Source organism: Acanthochromis polyacanthus, chromosome 1 (genome assembly GCF_021347895.1).
Source record: "Acanthochromis polyacanthus isolate Apoly-LR-REF ecotype Palm Island chromosome 1, KAUST_Apoly_ChrSc, whole genome shotgun sequence".
Classification (NCBI taxonomy): domain Eukaryota; kingdom Metazoa; phylum Chordata; class Actinopteri; family Pomacentridae; genus Acanthochromis; species Acanthochromis polyacanthus.
The window spans coordinates 67,270,257-67,289,282 of NC_067113.1; the positions used below are offsets into that span (position 1 = coordinate 67,270,257).

Sequence of the window (19,026 nt, forward strand, 5' to 3'; positions counted from 1 at the left end):
CCAAGTTATGTGACGATCGGCATTGGTCTGTCTGTCTGTCTGTCTGTCTGTCTGTCTGTCTGTCTGTCTGTCTGTCTGTCTGTTAGCAACATCACTCAAAAACAGATCAACAGATTTGGATGAAATTTTCAATGTAGGTCAGAAATACAAGGAACAAGTGCTTAGATTCTGGCAGTGATGCAGCTCATCGTCTGGATCCACGGATTTGTTAAAGATTTCTGCATCACTGCAAAATAGCAGCACAACGTCACTGTAACTCTGACACCAAGGTACTACTGATAGCTCCAGATTTGACAGTTTCAAACCAAAAAATAGACACGAATTTAGAATGTACATATATAAAAATGTATCATTGAAAGAAAAATTAATTAGTAACTGCAATGGCACAACAATCTGAAGTTATCTTTCTTTAAGGTCTGACTTTTTAAATAAACTGACAGTTATAAACTTTACAGTTCTTTAAATTCTCAGTTTTCAAGACCTCGAGAAACTGTGCCTTAAACCTATTAAGACCGGATGTAGTGTCTTCCTTCTAGCCTTGGTGCCTTGTCATGTCCTGATAATGTCATGTTGTGTAGGTGTGTGAGGGGATTTTTTGTATTTATTTATTGTCTTCTTTGTTTTTAATTCTTGTGAAGCACTTTGAAAAGTGCTATACAAATAAATAAGGTTTGAAGTTTGACATCAAGGGATGACGTGAACCTGTGCATGTGTTTAGAGGGCACCTTAGGTCTCAAGTGAAACCGGTTGAAATGATAAATAGCAACAACTAAACATACTATACGTATTTGCTAAATTGTATTATCAGTAGTATAAAATATGATCCCAAATAGGTTTCTAGGAGAGGATCAACAACCGTTCTCAGGATCTAAGAGTCAAAATAAATCATTTTTAAAAATGCAGCAGTTTTCCTTGTCATTTGAGATCATTCCTCCACCTTTAATAGCCCGAGCCATCACACTTTCATCTTAATGACCATGTGGGAGTAATCACTGCAGCAGGACAGATGAAAATATGAAGCTGTAGGTCTGATCGCTGCACAGGGAGGATTACACCCCATTCTATTCCTCAGCATATATCAGATCAAATCATAGCACAACTACGTGAACCCTGATCCCACAAAAACCAATTTCATTTGGAGCACTGAATTGTGCAATAGTGTTGAGGATGCTAAAGCTGGGTGTGTTATTTTTACAAACCGAGTAAGGTTTCCTAAAAAGGTTAGAGGAAAAAATTGCAGTCACATATTTCCTGCTGTCAGGAAATATACCTAAAAATGCAGAAGCATGCGGAGTTCAAATACCGTATGAGCTACGCTGTCAAGAAATTTGTAAGTCCAAAATACTTTCCTGTTTTAAATACATGCTGACATATATTTACTTCCAACTGGAGACATTTAGACTATGCTAACCAGCTATATTTTTGCCAATAGAACAATGATGTGCGGTACAGCTAAAATGGCTATAATACCCCCATTAATTCCTCTAATCAGAGATCTGCAATAATTAGACTGGTGCTTAAAATCTCTCCTGATTTCATCTTTCCCCTTCCCAGTGGTTCTGCATTTACCAGTCATTTGTATTTAATACTACCTTCAGCTCAGTGGTAAAGTTATGCTTAAATATGCCAGGTGGTGACATCTTAATTTTTCACGGACAAAAAAATGTGGTTACACGGCTCTCCTCTTTCTCCCCATGCATTATTCTTGCTTTAAGCAGCGCGTCTCCTCAGGGGGAACTGCGGTATTGTTTAACAACCAACCCAGCTGCGGCCTACTTGCCTCGCCTGGGGTTCTTTTCAAGGAGTTGTCTGGGGTGACCCCTCTCTCTGGCTGTTATTAATAATAATAACACATGCCAGGGAATAGTTCACCTTGTAGCACTGAGACTGCCTTACTGCTGCATGTAGCCTCATATAGGAGAAGGTGTGGGGACACACAAAGTTTAACTCATTTAGCTGGAATCAAGTAATCATCTCTGGCCCGTTTAGAGCAATAGAGAGCCCGATTAGCAGCATCAAAGAAGGCCAAGAGGCCTGAGACTTAAGAGAGAGACGAGGAGGGGTGTACATGTGTGTGTTTGAAAACGATGAAGAAAAAGGAAAGTATAGCAGCAAGGTTGACAGATTGAGTGCTGCATTCTCCACCTAGAAGTCCCATTAAAAGCTTGAGAAGGAGAGGCCCTTTGTGCATGCTGAGTGTCTATTGTAATAACAAGCAGCAGAGACAGGATTCAGTCTGAGACATGAATGAACTGACACATTCCAGGCAAAATCGTCACCTCAAGTGCTAAATGGATTCAACAAATCTGAAGGCTGCTTCTTTGTGAGGCCTCAAAAAGGTCTGTTTTTTTTTTGTCCTGAGAGGAATCTTTGAGTTGAGGAGGAAAATCTCTGCATACCAGTTTTAAAACATAGCCAAATGTTTTGTGCTATTTAACATATCCTAAATAATCATACTGGTGTAAAAATGGAAAATAGAGACAAAATAAGTAGATAACCAAAAGCCTGTCCTCAGTGATCGCCACCATCATTGCTTACTCTATCCTCACGCCTGATGTCGTGAGGACAGAGTAAGCAATGATGGTGGCGATCACTGACAGCAGGATCTGAAACCTTTTAGAGAACCACATCTATCAAAAAAGAAAAAAAAAAAAACCCTCCGATTTTTTTCCAAAATAACAACAACAATGACAAAAACAGTAACACCACAGGTACCTGCTGCCATTCAAGCTCTCATTACACTCGGTCTTCTGCTAGGCATTAGTTACCACTTCTGCTTTGGCTATCATGCTTTAATCGAGGTGGTACTTTTACTTCTAGGACAGCTGTTTGAGTCCTGTGACAAGTCCAGTCTACAGAGACTGTTTCTGTCATCTCCATTATTGTAATTTGTCATTCTCTAACCCCCATCCTTCTGTCATACTGTTTCCCCAGATATGAGCCTGTTGTTATATATAATGACAAGTGACTGAAGTAGACTCTCCTCCATAGATAACATTACTGAAGCTTGTATCCATCGGCCTCAGGTTTTTCTTGATCTACAGCTTGCCTGGTCTCAGATGTGATCAATCACAACAGTCTTGTCTTAGACTAAGCTTAACCAGTCTACATTTTTAAGAGTTTAGTTTCATTGCATAGTGATGACAACACTGTAATTACTGTATTAGGATTAGGGGAAGTACTTCGATATGGTGTCAATTCATAGATATACAATCACTAATTAAATATTTTATTCAACTGCAATACCTGAGCTTGTAGTACAATTTTTAGCTATAGTGATGATGCATCATACATTTAAAAACAAAAACAAAAATATTATAACCAACATAATGCAGCCAGTGATTGTCTATCAGCACAAACAAAACTGGAAAAATAGATCTGTAACATATGAATCTCACTTCTAAAAGACGGGGTGTGCACTACAATAACGGTGGGATGCACCTCACGTCAATATCCCTCCCTCACTATGTAATATTTCAGTATTATATTGTTTCTATGCAGACTGGGTATGCTTTAAGCATATGAAAAATTCTCACACAACTGCATTGCCTAGAAATGCGCAGCATTACTGTATGTGTGGTTATACTCTCTGAGACAACCCTACACTGCAGCTCCACTTGAGTTGCCACTGAAAAGTAAGTTCTGGTGTCACTGACCAGAAGCTTGGTTCAGATGTCTCGTGGCCTTCAGAGCTAGTTGGGGAGCAGCTGAACATCTGTGTTAGTCACTAGAGAAAGGAGCTGTCCTGAATCTTTCAGCCTGCAGAGAATCAGGGAGGAGAGAGCTGATGACAAACTACACCCAGCCTCTTGCAGATCTCATAGGAACACAGCGACTGTTAAGTGAGTGGGATGTTGTGCAGCGGTTGCAGTGAAATCCCATGCTTTCAGCTCTTTGTGGCGGTGTTCGCCATCAATCACTGAATTACTGAGGACTGATCTAACTGGGAGTCTCGTTTGCTAACAGCTGCACCGTTAGCTTGATATTCTCCCTTAATGGATATTTAATTAACACTTTATTAATTAAAGGGCCACAACTATTCAGTTAAAGCTACATAGGCCAGAGTACAGTTAGCAAGAATTAGCAAAACTCATTTCTGTAGGCCTGAGAGGAGCTCATGAAAACTTTGTACATCATTCCCTCATTGTGGCAGTTTGGATTCCCATCAGCATTTTGGAATCAAATACAGTAGCTCAAATGACACATTTCCTCTGTGCATTTTTGTACATGCTGAGTATTCAGAAAGGGTCGCTTTTAAAACTACTTTTACATATGCTGCTCCTATGTTCTATGTCCTTGAAAACTCTGCAACATTTTGTTATCCATGTTGAGGCCAAAACCATGGGTGCTTTAAATGAAACGAGCTTCCCGATAGAGAGAGAAGAACTGATTTACTGCCACTACTAAGTTCCTCATCTAATTATTTTCATCCATATAAATACAAAGCTGGTCTGCCGTTAATCTCTTGGTTGTATATGTCATGAACATATGCTGACCACAATCATTGTTTTCATGAAGGTACCAGCTGCACACATCACCTTCAACCTGAACACAAACTTCACATGGAAATGATGTGTGAAGTGGAAAAAGCTTGAGTTAAATTCCTTATATGTGTTCACATTCTAGGTCAATAAAGCTGATTCTGATATTCTGATCTGAAGATATTTTTGAAACAAATAGGACAGGAAATGAAGAAATTAGTGAAAGTCATGTTCACATCAGTATCACTTTCAGCTAGCAGTGAAGCTGTATGAAGCACTAAATTTAAAAAAAAAAAAGTTCCATGAGAAAAGTAAGAAGGTAGACAAGTGTGGATGCTGCAACAGTGGTTGATATGGACAGACCTATGAAGCAGCAGAGTGGATGTAAAAATGGTGACCATGACCTTCATCTCAGTTAAATGTGTGTCTGAGCTCAGAAAGCCAGCTGAATTTATTTTTTAAATTATTATATTATATTATATTATGATATGTGCTCATAAGGAGAATGTATCTCAATGAAATTTCTGAAATGGAACCTTTTCTCCACACTCCCTGCTGGTCCCTGGAGATAAAACCCGACTTGATGTCACAGAAGCAGACAGGCAAACTGACAATAGGCACAATGTCAGATGAAAAACAGATACTTTGTATTACATTTACATTTATATAAATGCTTGTACAAGGTGGCAGTGGATTACAAAGTTGTTTTTGAAGGCGGAAATGTGTTTGTTATTAAAGTGAACCATGCTGTACATGTTGGTTATCTCTCACTGATAGCCAGTTTTCCAAAACGTTAATAAATCCAGCAGCGTTGACGGCTCCGTGAGTTTGCTTGCATTTACAATCTTAGTAAAAGCACTGTAGAGGAAAATTGAAGTTGGACTTTTCAAAAAAAAATGCATGAATAGATAGATAAATAAATAAGTGTTCTCCTGGTGCTGTCTTTAAAATGGATGCCTGGAATTTACAGTTTTCCATTAACTGATGCCCAACAGCTTTTTCCCGTCTGCACGCGGCCTTGGAGCTCGCGCTGCTGTGTGTGTGTGTGTGTGTGTGTGTGTATGTGTGTGTGTGTGTGTGTGTGTGTGTGTGTGTGTGTGTGTGTGTGTGTGTGTGTGTGTGTGTGTGGTGGCGCTCAGCAGGCCGCCGTGCTGCAGTCTTCATTTTCTTAGCATTTTTTAACTTAAATGTGTCATTCTGTCTGCTTCCCTCCTTCCTTTGGGCTTTCAAACATTATCGCTCTGCACTGTGAAAATCATAGATCAGCATAAACAGTGCCCTCACCCTGTTAGCAGTAGCATCAGTGGGAGCTTTGGTTTCAAAGGGATCATTTGCTGATAAAGTGTTCTCGCTGTATTTCTCCATATTCAGAGAAAGCAATGCACAAATCAAGCTTTAGGAGATAATACCTGTAATTGTGGTTGCAGTCGCAGGGCTATGAAGGGGTAGCCTGCTATCAAACACACATAAATTCCTCTCGGTATACCGTGTTCAGTCACACAGGGCCTGCTGTATCTTTACGTTTCTTCTCCCTGTATTTGTTTTGGTTTTGTGTGTGCATGTATTGTGAGGATTATTATTCATCTGCTGGTGGGATCACATCATTCATGGTTGCAGACCCCTGGAGAATTCTATTAACCCTGGTTACATAAGGCCTAATAACACGCCACCCTGCTAAGCAGAATGGGATTGACTTAGAGAGGCGGGTGGGGGTGCATAATGAAGGTACATATAATTTACTTTAAAGCCAGTGGAATAAAAAAATGAACTTCATGTGAAGACATCCTTATTTTTCCTTCCCCTGTTGCTAACCTGGGCTGACAGAGTGAGATAAACATGAAGTAGAAATAACACATTTGAGGTTACTTTTGACGACGGGGATGGCTGTGTGTGTGTGTGTGTGTGTGTGTGTGTGTGTGTGTGTGTGTGTGTGTGTGTGTGTGTGTGTGTGTGTGTGTGTGTGTGTGTGTGTGTGTGTGTGTGTGTGTGTGTGATGCAGCAGTCATTGATTGCCTCGGTGATGGAGCCTGGCTTTCATTGTTGCTCTGCAGATCAGATGTGGAGTGCTGTTATTTGCTATATTTGCCATTCATTAGCCAGCAGTGAGGAGATGCCAGGGTGCATTTGCAGGCAGGCCACTCACATGATAGTGAGCGTCAAATCAATTCAGTCACCTTGAACTTTGAAGATGAAAGAATAACATGTTGGAACTGGTCTCCCTCCTCGTCTGCACGCCAGTTCAGAAAAGCTTGTCTGGCCTCGCTGTGACTGTTGGTTGTGGTGGCGGGGAAACAATGTTAACAAGTGATTCACCAATGACATTTACAGTTTTAGTTCTCAAGCTCTGCTACACAGCACCCACCATGGCCGGAAGGACCTATGGAGTGGGTGATGGAAGGACACTTTCCAGGGGGTCTGGATCTACATGACTTATGAGAGACTATAATAGAATCACATTGTTACAGCCCTGCCGCTGCGCTCCTCCTCCTCCTCCTCCTCCTCCTCTCCTGTTAATCTGTATTGTGTTCAGCTGCATGCCTGTCCTGCACCTTCGTCTGCCTCTCCTCTGTGTTCTCGCCCCGCCTACAACCCCTGGAGCTGAGGCTGGATTGGACCAGGCTGAACTACTGCTCCAATCACGGTTCCAGCTGGTGTTTAAAAGGCTCATTCATGCCGGTAGCAGTTTGTGTTAAGAGAAGCTGAGCTGCCTGGTGAACATTTGTGAACATTTATGAGCATCTGTGAATATTTGTGCTAGTGGTTAGTGTGCGTATAAGAGCAGAGCTAGCTAGGGTCTGTGATTTGTGAGGAAACACTGTGAGAGAATCCTTAGTTAGTCGTCAAATAGGGGTGCTGCTGCCGAGTATTTTGGTTTAGAGTTTTCTTTATAGCTGTTATCTTCTATTTTCTCCCAATACCATCTTCATAGTGAGATTCACTTTCAGTTGTGTTTATTTCTTTTGTTTTAGTAGCACCCATTTGATTTTAACCCTCTCACTTTCTATATTGTTGTGCCCATACCCCCTTTCAAAATAAATCCCACCTACCACTCTGGAACTCAGCAGTTGTTTCAGTTTTTCTGTCATTATCCAGCTACCCTAGACAGCCGGGTCCAGACACATAAATAAAGACAAAAAAGATCCAAACCAACAATATGTTAGTCTATTTTTCAGGATATCCATTGTTTCCTACTGAAGGGGTGCTTCTTTAAAAGCAGGACACAATGCTTTGTAATTTAGCATTATAACTGCTTATTGTAGCAAACGTCGCTCCAACCGAATGTAATGCCACCCAGTAAAGGATAGGTTTCATGATGTGATGTGAATGTGTGTCTGGGGTATCTTGACTACCTCTTATTAGTCATTTTTAACCTTTCCTCTCTTATTTCTGTGCCAGTAACCTCATGTGTTCTCACCTATCCGTCCTCACTCACTCACACACTTTGCAGCTTATGTACTAGCAGGCATACACAAATTCATTTTTCTCTTTAATGTCCCAGATTTTCAAGGTATTTGCAAGTCTTAACATTTTATCCACTGTATCTGCTGTATGTGATGTTAAAAACCAGTAAAGAAAAAAAACTGAATCATGTACTCAGAAATCAAAGTCTGGATGAAGGAAGATTAAAAACAGAAGAACCAATGTCGATGGAACGCTTTACATATTCCAGGCCTTCATAAACTACAAATTAGCTTCTTAGGTAAACAGCCTGAACGTCAACTATTTATCTCTCTACAGGCCTGAAAACGACCACCACAACACGGCAGCTCTAGGGCGAAAAAGAAACTGCACACACAGATAGAAAAAATTATCCATTTTAAGCACCAATATATTAAAAAACTTACTTATTTGGCAGTAAAATGTTTTTCAAATATTATATCAATGGGGAGGGATGGTGAATTCGATAGCTTTCAAGAAATAAAATCACAGGTCGCTAAAAAAAGCAGACTGATTTATTTATGAAATGACCTCTCATCCATAACAATCTCTACTGGTGTGTACATATTAACTGTTTTTTGAAGACACAATCGGTTATTTGGGAACACATCAATGGGAGGAATTCTCACATTTTTACAGAAGAATTTGTTATAGATGCAAAAATAAAGTTATTTCTGTATTTATTTGTTAAATAAAACCACAACAGACTGATTCTGTTTAGTGTTGGTTTTAAAATTACATATTTAATCCATCAATACATTTAGAGAGTGATTACTTCCTGTTTTGTTGTTTATATCGGTTACCCTGTGGTTCATGTTTGAATCACAGATTATCCTTTTACTTTATTATTTTATCCTTTACTTATGAAATATGCCAACATATCATCTAGGTGTATTCAGCCTGCTAAATGATAATAACCGCGGTAAACTGGAGCCGTGGAAACAGACTGAATTCCTCCTAATAGATCAGGTTGTAACGTCTGTGTATGGACATCGTACTCCAATAAATAAACATATTAGTGAAATCTATTCTAGCAAATAAATTCAATTCAGCACAAGTGAAGCAAAGCAAAAAGACAAATTAATGAAATATCACGTAAAAATACAACAACAATACACATGAACATAATGAATCAGCTAGTGCTCTCCTAATTAGGTTCATTCATCCTATCTCTCTGTCAGCATATACATGGTGCTGTACGTTAGAGGCACACTGGGTAGTCCTGATTAGCTGATACAGCTCCCTGCATTTTTGTTATTGCATCTTATTCAGTTGTGCCCAAATCTTTTGAAATAGAGAAGAGGCTGTAAAGAGTAGGAAATCCCTACTGTAAAGTGAAATATAGAATTTGTCTGCTATAACGCTTGTGCTTTGAAAGCTAAGAGAAAATTACTTTAACTCTTAGACGCATAAGTGGGTCAGAAATGAGCCGGTGAGGTGGTTTTCTTGTAATATCTTTGTAATGAAAAGTTTTTATTCTTTTCATTTTCCAGCTATTCCTCAAAAAATATGTTTTTTATATAATTCAATTTAAATTCGTAAGTTACCTTTATTACTTTTCAAGAAATTGTAATATTTATAATACCAAGCTCTTTATCACTGATAATGTCATACAAAAGGTGATGGAGGGATGGAGTGCAGCAACAGATGGAAGAAAAGAGTGGGAAAATGTCTACAAAATAGATGCTGGCACTCTTCTATTGCTGTTCTGTGTAATATTTCTTCTTTTTTAATTATCAAAATGTTCAAAATGTGTTTTAAAGTGAAAAATAAACAGATTTCAAACATGAAATCATTCTTGTGTGAACAAAAATATACTACAAGCAATAATACAAATGAATATTCTGAACCAAAATGACAAAAATGGCTTAAAAACACGTTGATTCTTATACGGGTAATTTTGACCCACTTATGGAAGAGTGCAGGTCCAGTCACTAGAGCATCTCAGGCTTAATTAAATATCTGTTGCTGCCTTATACCAAACTTTTCCTGTTATTAATTATATATGGTGCTGTTTTAAATTCAGAATTACTGTCAATTTTACTACAAACCTCAATGATTTCACTAATTAGCTGGATTATAGTCCAGTTCTAAAAATGTATTTTACATGTATATGATTCAATAAAATCTTTAAAAAAAACAAAACACTGCACACATCAAAGCAATGATTATTCTGACAGAAAGTTGATTTTATAACCATATCTGGAGCAACTTAGAACCTTTGTGAGGGAGAATAATAAACACTACACTGATGAGATAGATGTCAAAAATATAAATAAATAATAGGAACATAACAACAATACTAATTTGGAAAATGTAAACAAACGGCATATTATAATTCACAACAAATTTTCTGCCGTCTAATTGGCTGCGACAAATTTTGAGGCCTGAACAAATATTTCTGTGCTCCATTCCAAAAAATAAATGAACTGAACTGTCAGTGGGTGTAAAGTGGATTTCAGAGGGTTAGTTCTCCAACAGCCCTGTGCACACACTGACCCGACTTTGTGTTATCTGGATGTATGCAGAGTTTGTTGAATGTCACGCAGACACTGTGAAGCTTTTTCTCTCTTACCGTAGGTAGTCTCTCCGGCAAAGGATGAGGTTGGCTTTGGTGTAGAGCGTGGAGCCTACCTCGCCCAGCCTGCAGTCACAGCAGGCACACTTGAGACAGTCCTCGTGCCAGTACTTATCAAGGGCCTTCAGCAGGTAGCGGTCCTTGATCTTCCGGTTGCAGCCGGCACAGCCTTTTGGCTTGGTGTCCGGCTGGACGGAGAGCATTTGTATACCTGGGAGAAGCAAAGAGAGAGGCTTTAAACAGTCATGTAGCAGTGCACTAACTGAGGAGAAGGAAAAGGGCGTTAATGGGAACACCCTGAGGGTGACGAATGCAGACAGAAAAAAATCCAACACAATATGGAGCTAAATGATCAGACTGCTAATGTATTACAAATACTATTTATCAGGTAAGAGGGCTTTGCATTGACAAGAAAAGTGAAATGGTAAAACAATTAACTCAAAATAACATGTATCACTTGTTTTGCTATTGTGCTCCTTAGGTTTTAATCGGCAGTAGTGATATAAGCAACATTTTCACTTATTTGACTAAAATAACACTTTGTGTTCACACACACACACACACACACACACACACACACACACACACACACACACACACACACACACACACACACACACACACTTAATGTGGTAAATGACTATTCTAGCTGGAAACAGCTGATTTTTAATGGAATATCTCCATAGGGGTACAGAGGAACATTTCCAGCAACCATCACTCCTGTGTTCTAATGCTACATTGTGTTAGCTAATGCTGATGAAAGGCTCATTGATGATTAGAAAACTGTTGTGCAGTTATGTTAGCACATGGATAAAAGGGTGAGTTTTCATGGAAAACATGAAATTGTCTGGATGACCCCACACTTTTGAACGGTAATGTCAATACAATAAAATCCTAATCCATTATTGGCTAAAATCCACCTTTAAATCTAAGCTGTTTCACAGTAAATTATATAGCATATATTTTATGTGGGCTACTGAAATTTTTAATGTGCTGTTTGTGAAAGTAATTGAAATTTTTGCTATTAATGTAGAAAAACTCAGATTTAATTCTTAAAGTGTTGGTCCTAAACCATCTCGCAGAACTGTGTCCCAGTTATAAACAACAATTCTTGGAAAGTTTCATTCATTTTATTAGTACGTAATTTATTCACAGAGGAAACCGGTTAACTCTAGTGAGCTAGTGTGCAGACTGTTCCTTTGCACAGAGTACAGGGATTTCCAAAAGAACACATTGAGAAACCAAACTATTTTAAATTAGAACCAACTGCATCATTCCTAAATCATAGTTTAGTTGTTTCTTAATTCAAAGCTGCACCCTAATATGTTCACACACACAAAAATTAACTAAAACTTACATGTACATCAATGTTGTTGGTAGACTAAAAATTCAGCGAGGATGAAATCATGTCAGTATTGTCAAGTATTTTCCCACAGAGCACTGCATAAAGGAGATGATGTCATTTACACCAAGTTCAAAGTCAGTGTGCTTTACCAAGTATGTGGTGTACAGTCAGTGTGTAGTCCTGGCCTGTGGGAAATACTCAGCACACTTTCAGCTGTACAACATGTGCACGCGTGTCACTTAAAAATATTAGATTTATTGTCAGTAAGGAATAGTGTTCTGGAAACAGGCTGTGCTATATCTGTGTTTAATAGTCATGCAAACACAAAGACCAAGACCTGAGCTCACCCATCAGCTCGTTGCACTGGGAGGTAACATGCAGCCTTTCGCTTGTGAAAAGATTACCAACACTCACTGTGCTCCACTTTGTAAGGGGAACAGTTTGAGCAGCTGTTGCACTGATCTGGCCCTGCCATTTTTTGGTCTGCACATTATTTCATTTTCACACAAAGCTAAACAATAACAAGCGTGGAGGTAATTCCATTGTTACTAGGAAGAAAACAGACACTTTCATGGTATTTTCTGATATAGACAATAACACCAGTAAATTTAAAAAAATAAAAATAAAAAAAGAGATTCTATGTATTTAACAGCAATGACTAGTGGAAGTTACTTGTGTCTCTACAACAAAAGCAATGTACTGATAGTGTCAAAGAAAAACCCAGAAGAGCTGAATTGTGTCTGTCTGGTCAGCAGACTGGACCTGGTCAGTACGATCAGGACACAGCACCACTATCTGGTTCACTGTTTAGATGTTGTGAGCACAACTAGCAGCCCACACAGACACAAAGCCACAGTTTCACATTTCTTCCTGGACACTTCTTTTACACTGACCTCCTCTGTGTTTAGAGGGGCGTGGCTACAAGCGAGGAGCTTAGCCGTGCGCCGTATTGTTTGGCCTACGCTGACTGTGGAGAGCCTTTGTTGGCCCACTGGAGGCGAGGAGTCGGAGGATAATGAGGCTTCTCACAGGGCTGGAATTAGTATTCTCCTACCATTCCCTAAGGAGAGCCACAGCCCCACTCCCCTTTGTCCCTCATTCATCTCTCGCTCTCTCTCGTGCGCACACACACACACACGCACGCACGCACGCACGCACGCACGCACGCACGCACGCACACACACACACACACACACACACACACACACACACACACACACACACACTATCTTTAGTTTTAGCTTTTCCCATTTTAAAACACAGAAACTTGCCAATGTTACCCCACAAACCCCATAAAGTTGTCCTATCCTGTTGACCAGTGATAAAAGGGTCATGTTGAGGTTTTACTTTCTGGATGCGCGTATTTTTTCCCCCTTTTTGACAGCAGCCTTCATTTCCCTGTAAATTCACTACAGAAACTTGCAAGTTGATCCATTCCAGTGAAAATCATTTAGTCTTTTGGTCTGGTGTGTGTGGATGCAGTCTAAGTGCAGCTAAAAATCGGCAGGCTTCTAACCTCACAACGCTTAGTTGAACCTCAGCCTCTAAAACACTTTCAGGTTGATACATTTAGCAGTTTAATGATGTAGATCAGGAGTGTCAAACAGACGACTTTGCAAAGTAGAAAAATTATAGAGGTGAAAATGAATCCTCACTGTGAAAATATGTAAAGACACTGAACATTCTGCAGCATAATGTCAGTCAGCAGCTTCAGCAAGACAGAGTTTGGTTTGATTTGAGCCCTGTTGTTGATGCACTACCACAACTTTTATGTGTTTTTTTGAATAAATTTTATACATTTTCAAGGCAGGAGAATAACTCAACCTTCTTCCTTAATAGTTCCCGTTTAGTTTATGTGGTGTGTCAGGATTACTACACAGATGTGGACATGAATGTAAATTTAAAACAATTTCTAGATTATGACAAGTAGTAAAATACTACATTGTTCAGTTCCACATACCTGTGACTAAATGTTTTGTGCCTTCCTAGATAAACTGTGATGTGTAAGCTGTGATACACAAATGATAAATTGAGGATTAATACAATTTCAATTGCATTTATTTTGCTTAAGAAATTTCAGATTGTTCATTTTGTTATGTAAAATGTTAGTTTATTAAATGTGAACATTGTTAGAATTTACTTTTTTGCACTAAACCAAAGGAGATATTTGGAGTTGTTTATCGGTTTTTACACTGTGATTTTACTGGTCACTGGAGATCAAAATGGGCTGAATGTGGCCCCTGAACTAAAATGAGTTTGACACCCCTGATGTTGATGAAGTCAGAAAAAGGCTGAAAATGGTTTTAAACTAAGATTGGAGACAAAGGGAAGCTACCGGACTACAATCAAACTGAATTAAATAACACCGATGTGATCTTTGAGGATCATATAAAATATTACATCATGCAACATTATTGCTCTTCACCTGATCCACATCGTGTATACACGAAATATCGTTCCACAGAAATGATTTGCAGAGAGTCTGAAACAAGTTGCAGCTGAGCGGGGAGCAGCTCTTCCGTTTGTTCCGGTGCGTCGGGGCTGTTGATTTGTTAATTGGCCGGATTTGGGCAGCGGGCGCGCGGCTGCTCGGCCGGCTGCTCTCCGCTGTTCAGCACCACTGATCCGTCCTGCCTCGTTAACACTACAAAGTCCCGCTACTCATTACCACACCAAAAAGAAGCAAGAGTTTCCACTCTCCTTTCACTGTGCAATCAACTCGGGGGACAAGGGGAGAAGCATGGCAGGAATTTGGCCACTTCGCTCTTTTCATTGCCGGAAGCTCTCAACAAAGGCTTCATTTTTCCACAAAAGAAGGAAATCATAGCCGCTCACAGTCCTAATGATATCTGTTTTATTTTCTCGCTCGTTCATGAGCCGGTCTCCCCTCTCCTAATTCCTGCTCTCATTGTGGGCTTCAGGCTGCTGTCTCTGGCCACATGTAGGCTATCATTATCTGAGCCGAGCGCGGATGAAGGCTGATGGAGGGATGGAACGGAGAACCTCATGCTATTTCAGTCCCAGCTGATCGGCGACGAGATGCTGACATTTCACCCTATCAGTTTAATTATTGTTGCCATGGCAGCGCACTGTTGGTAAAGGCCAATAACGGATTGAACACAGACTCAATTTGCCATGCAGCTTTCACAAGCACATAACAGGCTGGAGCCGCTGTGAACTCGGCACATATCAGCAGAATGATCTGTACCATCAGACCAGAGCACATCTCTGTAATGCCTTAATGAAAGCTTATCGGTGGAATGACAGTAAAATAGATCATGGATTGGGTTAATGCAGAAGCAGGTCAGACCCGTCGCCTTCGACGCAGAGAGATGCTGTAAGTTGTCATCGTAGAGCACACTAAACACACATGAAACGTGCCGTTCATTCAATCCGAAGCCAAAGAAAGCGTCTTACCGAAACTTTTCTCCCTTTTCTGCATTTGTTGAACCGCTGGAGCAGCCGAGGCACCACCATGCAACCCGGAGCCGCCTGGTCCGGAGAGCAGCTGTCTGCAGGCAGACTGAGATCAGGCTTTGTTAGAAAGGGAATAATCCAGCACGGCGACCAGAGAGGAATGAAAAGAAGGGGGGAAACATTGGCCAACAAAACGCAGGCGGAGGAGCTAGAGCGAGCTGCGAGCTGCTGTCGGCGTCACACGGCGTATAGGAAGGAGCACGTTTCTGAGCGAGCGGAGCTGTATGAGCAGAGAGATGCAGGCAGCGAATGACATGACGACAAAGAGATGCAGCGAGCATCTAATCCTGCTGGCAGCCTCATCACACAGAGGCTGCTGCTCCGGGAATCAGCGCTTCCCTCCAGCCCGCTCTCCAGCAGCACCCGAGCATTTCAGCCACACTCACACTTTTCACTCCCCTATTTTTAAATAGCAAAGCATTCAGGACCTCATGTATTTATGTCAGCCTTCTCCTCATGATGACATATTGACATATAGGCCGAGGCCTGAATTCCATCAGACTATTGGTTCAAAATGTAAATATGTCAAAAGAGTCCTGCTCACTCACCTTTGTCAGTAAGTTCAGCAGAAGCCTGGTTTCAGGCAGTGGCTTTAAGCTACAGATGCCCTCTGAGCAGGAAAAAAAAAGTTCACCAAGCTGGCATAGACCTCACAGGGTGGAAAATGAGCTCCACGTGGATCACTTAGCAGGACATGACACAGTTACATGTGCTGATCACTCAGAGGTCAGGCTGCTAGTCCAGAGAACCTCAGACTGAGTCAGCTGGTCTATCATCTCCAAACTCCCTCATCGCTGAGACATTACACCTCCACCACAGGGTCATTCATCTGCTACCAGACGCGCCACTATAAAGGGAAAGCATGAATCGGTGTGCGTCCCCGGAACGCCCACTTTCTAACGTCCTTCTGTCTGTGAGCCGCTCGTTACTTTGAGGTGACAAGGAGAGCTGGAAGTGGAGTGTCACAGCATTTATTTATTTATTTATTGTTTAACCCTTAGATGCTCCAGTGATTGGACCTACACTCTTCCATAAGTGGGTCAAAATGACCCATATAGGAATCAATGTGCTTTTATGCCATTTTTGTCATTTTGGTTCAGAATAATCATTTTTATTATTGTTTTTATTAGATTTTTTTGCCCACATAAAAGTATTTTCATGTTTACTATATGTTGATTTTTCACTTTAAAACATATTTTCATTTATTTTACGATTGAAAAAGAAAAATGTTACACAGAACAGCAATAGAAGAATGTCAGCATCAGTTTTTTGTTTGTTTGTTTGTTTGTTTGTTTTTTTACATTTTTCCACATTTTTTCCTCCAGCTGTTGCTGCTCTCCAAGTTTGTTATGATGGTACTGTCAGTGATAAAGAGCTTGGGGTAGTAATTACAAATATCACAATTTCTTTAAAAATATAAAAAGTAACTAAAACATTTTAATGGAATGATATCAAAGACATGTTTTTGAGCGAGAGCTGGGATATATAAATATATTACAAGAAAATCACCTCACCCTGTCAATTCTGTATCTAAGGGTTAAGGAGCAGGTGGTCTGGTGCTGCTTTCAGAGGAACACATGCTTACAGACTGTTATCGACCAAAATACTGTCTAAAGTTTAACGATACAAGTCTACAGTGTAGTCCCACGGCCACGCAGGACGACAGTTGGAGGTGATTTGAGGGCAAACAGTCGCCAGAGCAGCAGCTCTTCAAAAGCAGCTCCATGAGAGGACATTACTTTCCAGCACATATCAGTCACTCCTACAGTCCAACTGATAGACTTGACAAAGCTGCTCAAACAGCAAATGCATGAACCTTAAAACCATTAGTCTGACAGTTAAAGAGTAGCTAAAGTAGGTCAGGGAATCGCTTGTACAATCGTGTTCATACATATTTGGCGACCTGGACAACAGATTGGTGCGAGAAAATAAAAATATCACAGTGTAATTAAGAGGAAGATGGTCTAATTAAACAGGGAAATGAAATGAGGTCGCTGGTTTCTTCTTCTGCAGCATTGTTCCTCCTGCATTCCCTGTGAGGTCCTGGACCTCCACGCTCTTTATATCAATCATTTCTATAATTAAAGGATGGCGTTTTCCGCCCTGTTATAGCGCCAGTCTGCATATATTAGCGCAGTTTGAAGTGAATGAGGCCATAATGAGGCTGACGCGTCAGGGAGAGGCGCATACACTCCACATAGTGTTGGAACACACAGTCTGACAAGTGGAAGTTTTCCCTGAAGCATGCTGATCGGGAGAGGACGGAGGAAGGAGGAAGGAGGGGAAGGCAGCAGGAGGAGGAGACAGCAGTCAATAGTTGGCATGCGGCTGGAGCCTAAAACGCAGCGATAATGAGACGGGTCATAAAATGCTCTCCGCGCCATTATGAGTGATGAGATGCATTAAAGCTGACAGGGTATTACCTAGCAGTAATTAGGTTTTGTCATGGATTGAATTATTTCAAGGCGGCCTATCTTGGTAATCATGCAATTTTCTGCATAGTGTGTGTAGAGTGTGTGAGGAGTGTGTGAGGAGTGTGTGAGGCTGCCAGCCCTCTCCCTTTGCCCTTCCACCTTCCTCTCACTCGCTGCGTCGCGCCAATTATTCATCCTCCCTCTGAGTGAGATAGAGACGGGAGGAGGATGGAGGAGACCGAGCGATCATACTGCCCATCCAGTGGATCCGCACACCTCCATACACTGCTCATGTATTAGCAAACAGAAAGAGGAGCCGCTGTTGTGATTAAAGCATATATGACCCCAACCCCAACCAAAACAACAGCAGAGAGCAGCTCCAGACCACAGGCTGCTTCACAGGCAGGAAGAAGAGAGCAGCTCAATCCATTTCCACCTCGTGTCCTCAGCAGCTCTGTGCTTTCTGTGTCATATCTTCTGTCACGTTAAACTCAAACCCAGAAACACACAGACTGAACACGTACCTTTTAGTACAGCCAGGGATGCCCAAAACAAACACTCAGGTCGCTGCTGCGGTTTGAATCTTCTCTGTTCTCTTGACTTTAAATCAAACTGTCCACATGACAACTTTTTCCCAGACTCTGGAATCTCTAAATACAACTTGTCGACACAAGTTTAGCTGATCAACAGTTAGAGAACACCCTGAACTGGGTTCCCCTGTGGCTCTGGACACCCCTCTCCCCCTGGTCGTCCGTAACCTTCTCCTTCTCCCGGCTGTCTGCCTCTCTGGTTCTCTAACAGGGAAAAGCCGTGCGGAGTCGAGCCTCCTCTCCTATTTAAGCCCCTCCACCAGGTCCCCAGTCAGCAGCACACTCCAGCTCATCCAAGAAGCTGACAAGCACCGTTAGGGAAGGCAGCGCATGTTGCTCTAATGGACCTCATTAAGCTCTACTTACAGATGTTCTCTTAACATAATTGATCTGCAGCGAGTTGAGAGGACGGCAACCTATTCCCTAGCCCCCAATTATGGCCCGGTAATTAGATCCCCAACCTCCAGTTCTCCACATTCACCCTTCTAACATTCCGAAATATCAAAGTATCTCTTTCTCTCAAAGCGACCGCCCCCCTTCCTCCACCACCTCACCTCCATGTCTCCTCCCTCATCCCCCTCCCACCCACAAGACACTATTGACAGTCAGATCTGCTAACCTTTGTAGTGTAGCCAGACTTAGCAGTGCTCTCACTCCAATTGACAGAGCTCACTCACTTTTCTGTTCCTCCTTTCTCTCCTCT

At 41.1% G+C, this 19,026-nt stretch overlaps 1 protein-coding gene across 4 annotated transcripts in view; it reads right to left on the reverse strand.

The window, feature by feature from the left end:
• The window catches only part of lmo3 (LIM domain only 3), a 52,368-nt gene extending 33,710 nt beyond the window's left edge, over positions 1 to 18,658 (reverse strand). The window contains exons 1-3 of one of the 4 annotated variants that reach the window (XM_022208784.2): positions 18,258 to 18,657; positions 15,260 to 15,365; positions 10,495 to 10,708 (exon numbers count right to left, since the gene is read on the reverse strand). In XM_022208784.2, coding sequence (XP_022064476.1) covers positions 10,495 to 10,708; positions 15,260 to 15,284 — 239 coding nt within the window. In that variant the 5' untranslated portion in view covers positions 15,285 to 15,365; positions 18,258 to 18,657. Of the gene's footprint in view, positions 1 to 10,494; positions 10,709 to 15,259; positions 15,366 to 15,867; positions 16,246 to 18,257 lie in introns of those variants that run through there. The other 3 variants (XM_022208785.2, XM_022208786.2, XM_022208787.2) reach the window with 3 other exon arrangements.
• Positions 18,659 to 19,026: the final 368 nt, after the last annotated feature.